The sequence below is a fragment of the Pleurodeles waltl genome, chromosome 12, assembly GCF_031143425.1.
Source record: "Pleurodeles waltl isolate 20211129_DDA chromosome 12, aPleWal1.hap1.20221129, whole genome shotgun sequence".
NCBI lineage: Eukaryota > Metazoa > Chordata > Amphibia > Caudata > Salamandridae > Pleurodeles > Pleurodeles waltl.
Window position 1 is genome coordinate 510769646 of NC_090451.1, and position 15130 is coordinate 510784775.

Here is a 15130-nt window from a genome sequence, read left to right on the forward strand (position 1 = left end):
TATATGCACTATAGTGTGAAGTGTCGTTATCTGTCTCATTATTTGAAGGAGATTCTCTTGCTGTATTTTTTAGTACATACAAGATGGCCGACTAGGTAGGGATACATCGCCTCAACCACCAACGAAGCCGCATTTAATACAATTGCGGCCATGTTAGAGCCAGTCGGAAGTTCCCTAGTATGCCAGCTGAAGCACATCTTGAGACCACTTAAGTGCCTTGAATAAAACAATGGGCGTTATTTCCAACAGTGCAGTGCTGCCCGGCAAAGGTGTACACTAGGACTCTTAAAGTAGGGCTATTGTGTCTCTGATCAGACTCTGCATCGCTCTCTTGATAACAGACTGTCAAGGCTTCTCTTCGTCAACTGGAGGTTTCTTTGGCGCATGCGTGGTACGGGTTCTGAAGTCGCTTACTCTTCACGGCCCATGTCCAAGATGGCGGCTCTAGCGCTGCTGACTGTCCGCAGGGCGGGCTGGAGGTTGTTACGAGAAGGTGTCCCAGGTAAGGGGGGAGATACTATTGTGGGTGGCACGAGGAGATCAATAGGCGCGCTAGGGTAAAAGGAGAAGACAGATATAAATCAAAGGCAAGGTGAAGTGAAGGACATGGGTAAAATACTTGTTGCACCAAGCCACTATTTGAAGGTTGCCAACTTTACACGGTCGCTTTGTAGGACTCTTGGTACGCTTGGACGACCCGAAAGAAGGTGTACTGGCCACTGAAAGCTCGAGTCAGATGCATGACTGAGCTCTAGGTCCTCTTGGACCTTGTAGTTTAAATCTAGCCGAACTTTAAATTAGCTTTTGCCTGCCTCTCATGGTCTCGCTTAATGAGCCAAGAATTCAACACAGGGCAGTATTTTTTTAAACGGATGAGAGAAAGAAATATCAGTTTATGGATTTAACTTAACAGTATTAGCGATTTATTGTTTGGGTGTGCTATTTGACAGATGGGAGTCTGGGCACCCCCGCTGAGTGTTTGTTTGGACCCCTTTGTAGTCGGGTGGGGCTTGTTAATAAATGGGCGGATCTCCCTCCCCCACCCCCTCAAACGGATTAGCTCAGTAGTATGACACCGTAGCCAAGTGTCCACAGGAAGCAAAGCACCCACCACCCTCGTTGACACTCGGCCATCCTTTGATGTCAAGGTGTGGCACCAGTATAGACATTGCACTTAAGGTTGCTGTAATACTCTTCACAGCTGGACTTTCCTCGGCCCCAGAATCTATCGCCAGCTTTGGTGTCCTGCTGTACACAGTCTATTGTTTCCACTAGCCACTCTGCTGAGGGCTGGCTTCCACACTCATCCTACACCCTTCCATCACAGGCGTCAACAGTCTGGTGACTCTGCTAGTAAAAAAGTGAGTGCACATGCTTGAGGCTAGTTGAGTATCCCACACCCTGGTGTCTGTGTCTCATTTATCACAGCATGTGGGCCTAGGGCCTACGACATAACAATGGCGACGAGTGAGTCTGGCAGCAAGGAAGGCTTCTGCAGTATATGTGTGAAAGGGTAACAACACCCAAGAATGAGCTGAAAGATGAGAGTGCTGATTGTGGAGAGCACAGTGCGGAGTAGAGTTGCCCACCAACTGAACTTTGGGCCCCCTTCACAGCTCCAGTCCCTGCGCAACCCGGGGCAGCATGGAGACTGCTGCTGAGGCATGAGTCGCCAGTACACAACAGGAGTGGAGCTGCTGCGGCAGAAGAAGCTACACGTGCCGCCTAATGACCCCCGTCCTCCGCTGGCATCAGGCGCAGTGCGAGGAGTGAAGCAAATGGACTCCCACCCCAGCAACAACCCGAGAACAGCCCATGAGGGCTACCACAGACCACAGCATTGAAAAGGCTGCCGTGGCCATTGCTCACAACACTGCTGACCTTCCCCCTCACAGCATGTCGCCAACCTCCCCATCGTGAGGCTGTTTTGGGGGGGGGGGGAGAAGAGAAGAAAACGGGAAAAGATACAAAGTGACCTGCAGCCCGCACACCCATTCCTGGAGATCTGTCTACAAGGAGATACGAGCTGTCCAAGGCAGCATGGCTCCTCACCGGCATCTGCCTCTACCAACGAGGCCTGGAATAAGGAAAGACTGCTTCTGAGCTGAAAACAGCGCCACAGTGACGTCTAGTGGCCAAATAGAGGTACAAGCATTGCACAAATCAAACTGACTGCAGCACGTAGATAGCTGCTGTGCCCACAGATGAAAGGGCAGCAGCACTCCCCCAAACAGTGACTGCGCAAGAGCAGCAGCGTGCCCACGGACTGATGGCACAAAAGAGAGAGAGAGTGATGTGTGCAATCAGACTGCAGCTGCCCCAGCCAAGCTGTAAAAGTGGGAAATGGAGGCAAGCGCCATGTGACGTGCAAAGAGAACGCATGTGGCCCCTAGCGGCCGTCTGCCGTCACCACCGAAAGAGTGCCACATGTTTCCCCCCCCCCCCCCCAGCAGTGATGGACATCACCGCAAGACAGGAGAGGGGCACGCCAGGCATCAGCAAAGGATGTCCGGAAGGAAAGAGACAGTGTCAGAGGTGTACCGAGGGCTGCTCCCAGAAACCCTGACAACATGGGCAGGAGCCCAAGAGACAGTGAGCCCTCCAAGAGCATGACGCAACGCCAGGGAGAAGAGGCCGCGCCATCCGGCCACAATACAGCATAAGATGGCCACCGTTGGCCCATCATCCAGCAAGTCAGGAGAAGTGACCAACCCTGCCAAGCAAACTGAGGCAGGAGCCGAGAGCTGCAACAGCAGAGTCTCCAGGTGCAAGAGTGGGGCCCTCGAGCACAGACAAGGAGAGGAGAAAGGTGACCCTCCAGTCACAGAGCGGACCACCAAGAAGATCCTGGAATGGACCAGACTTGCAAGAGATCTGCGAGGAGAGCAAATCAAGTCCTACTGGCAGAACTCAGCCTGCGAGTGGCTGTAACCGAACCATGATTAGCGCCACAACGGCGCTGCTTGGAGGCGCAAGCACTGCTTCATCAAACCAAGAGAAGTCGGAAAGGGAAGTTACCAGCCATCACTGCCCTGCAGTGTGCCAGAGACTGATCAATGGGTATTCTCCTCCACACTGCCTCAAGACTGGGTCAGCAGTGACTCGCAAGAGGACAGTCGCACACCCGAGCGGCAAGCTGCCACCACCACAACACAGCGAAGAAGGTGGCTGGACGCCACATAATGCAAATCAAGAGGAAAGCGTGGCACGGTGCCACTCCCTCAAGGAGGAAAAAAAAGGACAAGAGATAAGATCATCCTGTCACAATGGAAGACCTGGTGGCCATGGATGCACAAAATCGAAAGACCCCTGAGTGGAGAGATGGAGGACTCGTGCCAACACCCGAAAGTGTGCTTACTGACAAGACAGCCACCGGGGTGCAGTGACGTCACTGGAGACAGCTCAACGGGAGTACCGACAGTAAGCCGCCTGCATCCACGAACTGAGCTCTGCCACACGCAGCACAGTGCGACCGTTCAAGTCACCTGTCACCGGCTGCCTGAAGCAGATGGTATCACTGTTAGCATCTGCGCATAAGGAAAATAAAGACTGCACTAGCTATGTTGAAGTCCCTCCACTCACCCTCACTCCAGCAACATCAACACCTGTCGTCCAGGTCACCTACTGGCAAACACCATCATTGCCAGGTGCATCACTTCATCTAGTGAAGGAGCAATTTAGCATCAGAGTGGAATCGTAACTCTGCAAACTATTAAAAGACCAACAAGGCACTCCTGGCAACGTGTGAGAACCATTGCCCAGAGACTATCTGAGAGCCCACCAGCACCAGGCTCCTGTTGTTGGAAAGTCCACTGACCACGTATCATCCACCCTTGTGGTTGCACAAGTGATTTTTGCCATGGATCCTGTTGAGAGCCTGCAGCAGCCTGCCAATGGCCCACACGCAACCCAGCACAGTCCACGTGGGGTGACCCATCGAAAGGGCCGCAAGGAAGCTCCTGAGTAAGGAATCTGCAAACAAGAGGTGGTCTGGAAGCTGCTCCACCGACAAGGTGTCCGGATGCGCCAGAGCTTCAGAGCAGGACATCTCATCACTCCAGATGCCTTCGGTCTTCAAGGGATTGGCCTTGGTTTAGTCAGTATGTCTCATGAATTATCTTTGCAGCAAACTCCACCAACGTTCCTGATGCACCAAGGTTCAACTGGTTACACCATCAGCCTCACCACGAGTGTCTGCAGGACTGACCTACGGTGCATGAGTGGACACTGAACCAACCATCTGGCAGTCACAGAGTCTGGACTCCATCTACACATTGTTCGTGCCCAGCAGCAGCTTGTTAAACCATGGACTTGTGCGGAGATGTCCGGGTTCTCCTAGCTGCATCTGTCCACCACCATCCTGTGGCCTGCCTCTCAAGGCCGAGAGATTGGTGTTGGTGTTTTAACTATTTTTTGTTTTTTCACAGATTGGACTTAGTTTTTGTTTTGTTCAGTAAAGTTTTGGGGGGAATGTAGTGTCCTGCTGGACACAGTCTAGTGTTTCCACCAGCTACTCTGCTGAGGGCTGGCTTTCACACTCACCCTACATCCATCCATCACAGGCATCCGTATTCAGGTGACCCTGCTAATAAAAGAGCCCAAGTGCAAGTGATTGAGGCTAGTTGAGTATCCCACACCCTGGTGTCTGTCTCATTTATCATATCACGTGGGCCTAGGGCCCATGATATAACAACCAGCTATTGACTCCCGGTTGGTGTCTGTGTCTCTTGGCTGTGGGTGGGGTTTCTTGAGCACTCTTAGTTCTGGGTGCTGGTTCACCTTCCTCGTGGGGACTTCATCAGCTGCCTGTGACATAAGTTAAAGAGATACAGAAGGTTGTATTGCAGTTTCACTTTAAGTTACTTTGTAACTCTATAACTTAAATAGTTAGTAGCAACTTTCCTCAAGTTCTGAAATAGTTTGCCTGCTTCGGCTTGCTATGCCTTCAACCCGTGTCCGTCTGAGATAACGTAAGGCCAAAATGCCACTGTCATTAAAGCTTTGTTCCCAGATGGGGATCGCAAATCAGAAATGCTTACTATTAAAACCTAGGTCATTGATGCTTGCAGCAAGCTCCAACCCAACTTTGATTACAATTAAGGGTCAATGCGCAAAACTTAAGCACAATCTTAAATGTGAAGATCTAACCAGTGAAAGATATTTTGAATTCTATGCTAGTATTTAAGGCCAGGCAGATCAATGGTCCTTTCATTCTGGTCCAATGGCCCTTTGTTGTACCTGTCCCCTTCTTGCTTTTATCATCAGTGGTGGAGTAGGCAGGAGTGTTTCTAAGTGCGTGTTTAGAAACTATAACTTTTAATACCTCTCAAGAAAGTAATATAATCTGATGTAGATTAAATTCTTCCTCATTTTAAGTAACTAAACCTTTTTAATTTACCTGGATTCAACAAGAAGCGTCACTTTGGGTTGGAGGGGCAGGGGTTGTTGAAGGTGGGCATGAGTTGCAGATGTGTCACTCTATGCCAGTCCAAAAGATTGGAGCAGCGTGGTCGTGACTTGGCTAGCTTCCTGGGCAGCCTTTGTGTTACAATTTTTTTTAAACCACTTAAAAAGCACAAGAGAACCTCCTGCCAAGATGGACCATGCTTCAAGTGTGTCCGATGCTGATACTCCATCCTGGACAGAGCACTGAACACAGGGGCTCAATATCTCACCCTGTAGTCGGAAAGCAAGAAGCACCACAAAAGAATTAACTGAAAACACTGAGCTGCCATCTGATTGGCTGATTGCAACTCGGGCTCTGCAGTTTGAGAATGCGCTACAATCTCTCAGTCAGAACCAGTGGTGCTGGAACAATTTTCAGAGTGAGATGGGGGTCTTGCCATCAGTGTTACATTTTTGAAGTTGTAAGGGTTATGACAAATTCAGATGTCCCTCAAAGAACATGCACAGCAAATGAGACGCTCATGCAGCAGGAGAGTAGTAAGGGTGTGAGATGTAACTGGTGGTGCATTTTGGAGCAGACTGTCACACATCTATTCTATGTCCGGACCGGAGGCGAGGATTATGCATTTTCCTCTTCACTTTATTGTCACAGCAGCCTTCAAAGAAAGTATTAATAAATTAAAAAGAAACCTAACACTACACATCCAATGTCTCCCTAACAACCATAGTCCAATAAGATAACAGTCCAGTGTATTTGTGTGTGACATCCCTTCCTCTTACTACTTCTTCACTGCTCATCAGTTGTCACTGCCTTCTATTCACGCTTAACTGATGTGCATGCTTTGTGTCTAAATTATAAAGTTTTGCCTGACTTTCTATCGCCACTCCTCAACCGCTATTGTTTCAAAACCATTAGCTTGCTGCAGGGTAATTCAGGCTCCAGTCGTGGTAGGCTTCGGCCGAAGCACGTCCACTTTAACGCGCTGGTCTTCCCAGTGGCGCTCTTTCGAGCCGGCTGACTGATTTGTCAGGCGTGCTGCGGCCTGTCAGAGCGGCTTAATAAGTGGTCCTGCAAGCTCACACATGTGTGAGGGAAGCACTAGTGAGGTTCCCATGTGGGATTCCCTCAGTGCTTTCCGGCCAACCCCCGCAGATACACTGCGGTCTGTAAGTGCTGAACGCCTCAGCAAGACGGGTTGACCACTAGGTGACAGGACCCAAGAATTATTAAGTGAATAGAAAAGCACGAGCGGGGGCTACCAAATTACATTAGGGCTGGGAGTATTAACTCTGCTTTTCAGAGCTCACATCCTCTAATGGAATCCCCCCGGGACCATGAATATTCTTGTACACAGGAGGCTAGAGAGGAATGGCCTTGCCCGCAGAAGTTGGTAAAGGATTTTCACAAGCTATCTCCAGGGCTCTCACTCCCCTGCAAGATCAAGTGAACAAATTAACAAAAAGCATTCTTTGGGTTGTCAGCGACCCTATCTCATCGGGTGCAGAAACCAGCAGAATGTCTTCATGGGGAGAAAAAGGCCGCCAAGCATGACACAGGGCACCTGCAAGATTTCAACAAACTCTGGGAAACCTTCCGTAAAAGCGTGCTCATGCTCAAACACATACCCTCTGGAGAGGAAGACGAACCCAGGGAAAACCTCAAATTTGTTGCACCAAATTGAGATCCTGACCCCAAGGCCTCCTTCAGAGGACAGGGTGATTCGGATGGGGACTAGTTCTTAAATGAGGAAGGAGACTCAGGCAGACCTTGGCGCCCAGGCTCCATGGCCTCTGAATCCCTGGATAAAGACACAGGGCAGTCATATGTTTGATCTGGAGAGGATATATGATCCCAGATCCTCAGAATGGACCCCTGACAAAGTGGCTGAATACGTGGCGAGTAAGAACCGTCAACCCCTAGAGAGCGCACCTAAGAGCGGAATGCCCTAGGCCGGAGCTGAGTGGAGAGGTGGCGGCCATGCCGGAGATCACTGCCAAGATGTGTACTTTCTTCAGTAAGTACAGGGAGTGCAGAATTATTAGGCAAATGAGTATTTTGACCACATCATCCTCTTTATGCATGTTGTCTTACTCCAAGCTGTATAGGCTCGAAAGCCTACTACCAATTAAGCATATTAGGTGATGTGCATCTCTGTAATGAGAAGGGGTGTGGTCTAATGACATCAACACCCTATATCAGGTGTGCATAATTATTAGGCAACTTCCTTTCCTTTGGCAAAATGGGTCAAAAGAAGGACTTGACAGGCTCAGAAAAGTCAAAAATAGTGAGATATCTTGCAGAGGGATGCAGCACTCTTAAAATTGCAAAGCTTCTGAAGCGTGATCATCGAACAATGAAGCGTTTCATTCAAAATAGTCAACAGGGTCGCAAGAAGCGTGTGGAAAAACCAAGGCGCAAAATAACTGCCCATGAACTGAGAAAAGTCAAGCGTGCAGCTGCCACGATGCCACTTGCCACCAGTTTGGCCATATTTCAGAGCTGCAACATCACTGGAGTGCCCAAAAGCACAAGGTGTGCAATACTCAGAGACATGGCCAAGGTAAGAAAGGCTGAAAGACGACCACCACTGAACAAGACACACAAGCTGAAACGTCAAGACTGGGCCAAGAAATATCTCAAGACTGATTTTTCTAAGGTTTTATGGACTGATGAAATGAGAGTGAGTCTTGATGGGCCAGATGGATGGGCCCGTGGCTGGATTGGTAAAGGGCAGAGAGCTCCAGTCCGACTCAGACGCCAGCAAGGTGGAGGTGGAGTACTGGTTTGGGCTGGTATCATCAAAGATGAGCTTGTGGGGCCTTTTCGGGTTGAGGATGGAGTCAAGCTCAACTCCCAGTCCTACTGCCAGTTCCTGGAAGACACCTTCTTCAAGCAGTGGTACAGGAAGAAGTCTGCATCCTTGAAGAAAAACATGATTTTCATGCAGGACAATGCTCCATCACACGCGTCCAAGTACTCCACAGCGTGGCTGGCAAGAAAGGGTATAAAAGAAGGAAATCTAATGACATGGCCTCCTTGTTCACCTGATCTGAACCCCATTGAGAACCTGTGGTCCATCATCAAATGTGAGATTTACAAGGAGGGAAAACAGTACACCTCTCTGAACAGTGTCTGGGAGGCTGTGGTTGCTGCTGCACGCAATGTTGATGGTGAACAGATCAAAACACTGACAGAATCCATGGATGGCAGGCTTTTGAGTGTCCTTGCAAAGAAAGGTGGCTATATTGGTCACTGATTTGTTTTTGTTTTGTTTTTGAATGTCAGAAATGTATATTTGTGAATGTTGAGATGTTATATTGGTTTCACTGGTAATGATAAATAATTGAAATGGGTATATATTTGTTTTTGTTAAGTTGCCTAATAATTATGCACAGTGATAGTCACCTGCACACACAGATATCCCCCTAACATAGCTAAAACTAAAAACAAACTAAAAACTACTTCCAAAAATATTCAGTTTTGATATTAATGAGTTTTTTGGGTTAATTGAGAACATGGTTGTTGTTCAACAATAAAATTAATCCTCAAAAATACAACTTGCCTAATAATTCTGCACTCCCTGTACATTCGCAACCCTAAGAAGGGCATCAACTGTTCCTAGAGAGCATGCCAGAACAAGCTTTTGGACGTGCTTGGACCACTCACCAAGATCAAAGAACTGGCGGAACAAGCCAAGCAAACAGGAACTCCTTTGTCTACTGAGATACTAGCCAGTTGGGCTCAGGGGGCCTTCTACCTCCTAGGGCAGGGTTCTGCAAAGTCGGTCCTGGAGAGCCAGGTCCATGCCAGGTTTTTAGCATATCCACACTTAGAAAAATGTAGATTCCTGAAACATCTTTTTTCTAAATGTGGATATGCTAAAAACCTGCCATAGACCCAGCTCTCCAGGACCGATTTTGCAGAACCCTGTCCTAGGCAATGCAAACTGTGTGTTGGCGGCAGAGAGGAGGAGATCATTACTCATCAGTCGACCCCAAACGGGGGGAGCTTGCGGCTTCTGAGGCCGGTGCCATTGCACAAGACAGCCTCTTTGTCAGCCATTCGTCAAGGATCTAGGGAAATTAGTCTCTACATTCTCAGCCCTTGACAAGACCAAGGCATCAATCAAAAATATCTTCACTGGGAAGGTTTTGTAGGGGCCGGAAGAGGCAGGGGACGCTCTTACGGCCAGTCATATCTACAAAGCCCCTCCAAGAGGCAGTCCAAACATAACACCCGATGGAATGACGGTCGACAAGGACCTTTCTACGTAAACTGGGGTTCCGACAAGGAAAAGACTACAGAGGTGGCAGAGGTAACCACTATTCCCAGAGAGTAAATTCTGGTAAGCAATCCCCTTTCTTTCCCTCAAAACGTAGGGGGGAAACTAAGGTGATTTGCTCACAATTGGGAGAAGATCACGTCAGACCTGTGGGCTCTTCAGACAGTCGGGGGCTACCACATAGCTTTATGGGACCCCGGCTCAGGGGGGGGCGCCCTTGGCCTTTTTGACCGAAGAATTGCACCTGATAGATGCAGAGGTAAAGAGACCTTGTGACAAAAGGGGCAATTCTCAGATGAGTTTGTCACCCACACAGTTTCATGAGCAATCTGTTTTTGGTTCAGAAGGAAGACCAAGGTTTCAGGCCAGTCATCAACTTGAAAAAGTTCAACGCATGGCTGGTATATCGACATTTCAAGATGGAGGCCATCCATCTTCTTCAGGCGATATGCTTCTGACAGATGACTGGATGGTACAGTTGGACCTCAAGGTCAACTATCTTTCAGTGCCCATCTACCCTCCAGACGGAAGATTTCTACAATTCTCATGGCAGGGCCAGATATACGAATTCTGGGCTCTCCCCTTTTGGCCTCTCGTCATCTCTGTGGTCCTTTACCAAGCTACTGCGACCAGTGTTGGAGACCCTTCGCACGAGGAGGGTACGAATGATCATATACCAAGATGGCATCCTTCTGATGGATCAGTCTCAAACCCACCTCATCTTCAATTTGAACATGAGTATTGCATTACTGCTAGATCTGGACTTTGTTATCAACAAAACAAAGTCAGAACTGAATCAGTCAGCAAATTACATTCCTGGGCTTTCTCATCAACTCGGTCAAATCTCAGCGGTACCATGTGTCGACCAACTAGGAAGGATGCGGTAGAAGATCCTGTCAGACCTTGCCAAGGATTTCTGGCATTACTGCCTACAGAAACCGATCTCAGTAACTACGGAATACCTCTTGGTCATCAGCAACACAGTTGCTGAATGGAACTCCAGGAGCTTCACAGACAGCAGCAACAGGCAACTGGACTGCAGCACATTCCTGGCCCTCATGAACAGGTGGAGACGCGCAACCTGGATCTCTTCGCATCCAGGTTGAACCAACAACTACCTCAATTTGTGAGTTGGTGTCTGGAAGCCAGAGCGGAGGATGCCTTGCTCCAGGACTAGTCACCGAATCTCCCATATGCCTTTTCCCCCGTTCGTGATGATTTCTCGATTAGCGGCTCGGGTTCCGAGACACAGAGCATCACTGGTCTTGGTAATGCCGATCTTGAGGTCCCAGGCCTGGTTCCCAACTCTGTAGGAGTTATCCTGGGACCTCCTAATTGCGCTACCCGTGTTCCCTTCCATACTCGAGGATCCTTGGGAACAGCTTCACCCCCTGGTCCTTCAAGGCCATCAACCTCTCATGGCATGGAGGATTTCAGGCGACTCTGAAAAGATGACCACCATTCAAAAGAAGCTACTAACATAATCGAACCAGCGTGGGCCGTGTGCACCATCCAGAGAAACCATTCGGCCTGGAAACAATGGCATCGTTGGTGTCTGAAGAGACAGCTGGATCCCCTGGGGGCGGAAGTTACTCACAGCTTGAACTTTCCATCTGAAATAGCCCTAGCAGGTTTGTCTTATAGAACAGTGAATTTCTTCAGATCGGCCATCTAAGCCTGTCAAGACACCATTGATAACGTGCCAGCGGGAGAACACTCTTGGGTATGTGAACTCATGAAAGGGATTAGGTTCAGCAAACCACAGAAACCTAGATACTCAGTTTTGTGGGATGTCAGTTTGGTTCTGCGAGTCCTGAGTTGGTAGGACAATCAATGCCTATCCAGGAGTGAACTTTCGGGGAAACTGACCATTCTTTATTGCGTTATATCCTGCAACAAAGTGTCAGATGCTGGAGCCCTGGATCTTTCAACTAGGGTGTTCACCCCACATGGAGTTACTGTTACAATTTCTAGGAAAACTAAGACCAATATTAGGTCCTTATCCTAACCTGCTTTTACAGATAACCCTAAGTTGTGTATGGTAAAATGTATTAAAACAGGAGAGGAGAAGCAATTTCAGACCTGCAGATGAGAGGCAATTGTTAATTGCTTGCAAAAAAACATTTTAAAGCAACTTCTGTTCCCCCCCGTCGCCATGTGGGTAAGATGGGTTATGAGAGAAGCCAGAATTGATGTGAAAAATCTTGGGGCTCATTCCACGAGGGGAGCTATGGCATGTGAAGCGATTCAGGTAGGTGGAAGGCTAGAAGACATTATGAATGTGGCATACTAGTCATCTGAATCAAATTTCAAGAAATTGTATTTCAAACCTTTTTCAGAGGCCGGCAACCTACTGGTGAGTAAACTTTGAATGTGCATAATCCTCGCCACCGGTCCGGACATAGAATGAAAAATTTCCTAGCTAACAAGAAGGACAGTTTCAAATCTATTAATGACATGGAGGTGAGGATTATCCCACCTAGAGAGATCAAGGATGATCTTGTGATCCTCCCAAATTACTTTGTTACAGTAAGTTTGATTATGGAGACAGACTCCAAACTAGGAACATATACTGTGGTTTAATGGAAATGACAAGATATTAACAATATGTTTACTGTAACAAGTTATGTTTCAGATATCCAGGAATGTATTTGTGTCTTTTTTTTTTTTTTCTTTTTTTTTTGATGAACGCTTTCATTTATTTCTTGAATGGTTAGGAGCATAAGTAATATTTATGATAACAGATTGTGAGTGCAATTTACAGCTAATACTGGGAATTGGTTAATGAGTCCTACATTTCTATATTTCAGATAATAATGACCAAAAGCTGGAATAGAGCAGATGTAGGTGGTTAAGTTCCACCAGTGAAGATGGAAGAGGAAGGGACGTCACACACATAAATACATCAGACTATTATCTGATTGGACTATGGTTGTTATGGAGACATATTCCCTCAGAGTTCATGGGATATGTAGCGTTCTGTTTCTTTTTTATTTATACATTCTTTAAAGTCTGCTGTGACAATAAAGTGAAGCGGAAAATGCATAATCCCCGCTTCCGTGTCCTTAATAACATCTAAGCTTTCCTTCTTGTTAGCTAGGACATTTTTCATCACTAAAGTATTATGTAGCAGCATACCTCCTTTTACAGGCAGTACATTTTCCATTGAAATGGCCACTGTTTTCAACTGATGTGCAGTTTTACTGTTAAAACTATATAGCATGCAAATGACAATGGGTGTAAATTGTGTTTCCACAAATAGTTCTCATTTGCACGTCACCAAGTGAAGTGTTCTGAATTGTTCTAATCCTACTAAAATAGAGTATTTAGTTGTGTGTGTGTAATCTTTTTTTTATGAGGGAAAAGTACTGTCTGCACAGCAAATTACTGTTGCTGAATTCTGGGTTTCTAGCTCACAGCACATCCCCTGAGTATGTTTTGAACTGCTGTGTCTTTCTGCTCTGAGAATCAAGTGCTAAAATGGTTACTTAGTTCCCAGTTGGAGGTTCCTCAATACTGAGGCACCGGTGGTGTAAGACTCCAGTTATCACTAAAGAGGCATAATACCCTCTGTTTTCCATAGGACTGTTGGACCTGGATTCCGCACATCAGACAACTATGACGGATAAATTATAGAAGTTATCATGCACCGCGATAGTACAAGTGGCATAAGTTCAAGAGACCTTGTATTTTTTTATAGGTCCTAGTTGAATGTTTGAGTCATGTTTACATATCCATTGAGTATATGCAAGAAATGGTAGCTAGTGATGAATGCTTGTAGTTAGGCCATGAAAGCCACTGATCCAATCTCTGAAGGGCAATGATGCAAGAACTGTTTCAGCACAGCCCACATGCCCTGAATGGTATCACTGTGCTGCAACATGCATTAATTAGTACCACCTTTAACTCCAAAATTGGCCCATGCTGATCACAGAGAGTTGGTGGAGACAATGAGCTATATTTGGGGACGTTTAGGTTCTAAATCTAGACTCCTTGGTAGGGAATCTGGTTCATGTGGCTTTTCTTGCCATTCTGCTGGGAGCGGGGAGCCTCCATCTCCTTTAAGTAAGGAAAACATCACTGCCAATCTGTGGGTGAGAGCCAGCACAGGCTTGGAAGCCTGCTTTGCGGCCAGCACAAGCTGGTCATTATTGAGGACTACACCAAGTACCCAGAGGTAAATTTAATCTCTCTCACTTCTACAGAGGCTGTAATACTAAGGGTTGAAAAAAAAAATATGGCTAGTCTTGGCCTGTTGAAAAAGATCAGAACACACCATTTCCTCCCAAGAGGCAAATTGAACAGACTATTTAAACACTCAAAATTGCTGGCCATGGGTGAATGGTGGAGCTGGGAGATTTAGAAGTTGAACAAAGTAATTCGCTTTGCAGAGCCAAAATCTGATGGTGTTATGAAAACCATGCCTGCATTCCTCAGTGAATATCACAATACACTTCACTACATGGGGAGAATCGTGAAGGGCTTAATCCCTCATCAACATTCATAGTCACCAGCAGCACCTCACACTGCAGCCAATGCAGCATAAAGAAAGAAACAGCTACTAAGTCTGCATCCATAGGAAAGTCCATCATTTGGACATGAACATTGGTGACTGGGTTCTTGTTTTTATGTTAATTTATTTGTTGATCACCACTCTGGGAGTAAGTTTAGTCTTCCGTTTGGGCCAGGTTCATGGGTGGTGATGGCTGTGAGAGGGTGAATGGGGAAGAGTATCCAAGGAACATACAATACTTCAAGACTGAGGTCTGAACATCCTGTTGACCTGGGCGGTGGGTGTGACAGCCCGGAAGACACTGTCAGCCTTATGCCAAGAAAGTTGCAAAGATTCCCATCCAGGCTGGTGAGCACATGTATTTCTAAAAACGGAGATCAAGACAATTAAAAGTAAATCTTAAAATTCTTAAAACCAAGGGTTCAGAGACTGGCAGACTTTTATGGTTTAACCCTATGATCACTAAGCCCCTTTACATTTTTGTGGTTGACTATGTTAAAACATTTTATAGCACTTTGTGATAAAGTAATTGTCCTGGGGGTGTGGCCTAGAGGGCCAAGAAGGGTATATTCTGGTGAGCTCCTGCTCTTGGTCTTTAGGGGACTGAGCCTTCTTTGTGCTGGAGTACCCCACAGGGCTGGTGCCAGTCCCCTGGGGCTCTCTGATTGTGGGTGTGAGCCCAGTCGACGCCAAGGAACAGAGGCAGGCAGAATGCCAGAGATCAGAGGTGAGGCCTCGGCGAGCGGAGGCCTTCAAAATGGTGGGCCAGGTCTAGCAAGCAACCCCGACCTGCGCTTAGCCTAACAGCAGCTGGTGTTGCAGGCTGCCCCCCACCCAATCCAGCCTGCTGGTCGGATGACTTTTCGGCTCCTCAACATGAAGGCAGACAGGCGCAAGTCCCAGACAATGGGCCTAGAAGAAGGTGGGT

At 47.3% G+C, this 15130-nt stretch overlaps 2 protein-coding genes across 2 annotated transcripts in view; one reads left to right on the forward strand and one right to left on the reverse strand.

The window, feature by feature from the left end:
* Nucleotides 1-1996, reverse strand: part of CIAPIN1 (cytokine induced apoptosis inhibitor 1) — a 135966-nt gene extending 133970 nt beyond the window's left edge. Inside the window, exon 1 of the mRNA XM_069217320.1 lies at nt 1977-1996. Within this exon, the coding sequence (XP_069073421.1) occupies nt 1977-1995 (19 nt within the window). The 5' untranslated portion in view covers nt 1996. The remainder of the gene's footprint in view (nt 1-1976) is intronic.
* COQ9 (coenzyme Q9) overlaps nt 266-15130 on the forward strand; it is a 57951-nt gene continuing 43086 nt past the window's right edge. Inside the window, exon 1 of the mRNA XM_069217319.1 lies at nt 266-502. Coding sequence (XP_069073420.1) covers nt 385-502 — 118 coding nt within the window. The 5' untranslated portion in view covers nt 266-384. The remainder of the gene's footprint in view (nt 503-15130) is intronic.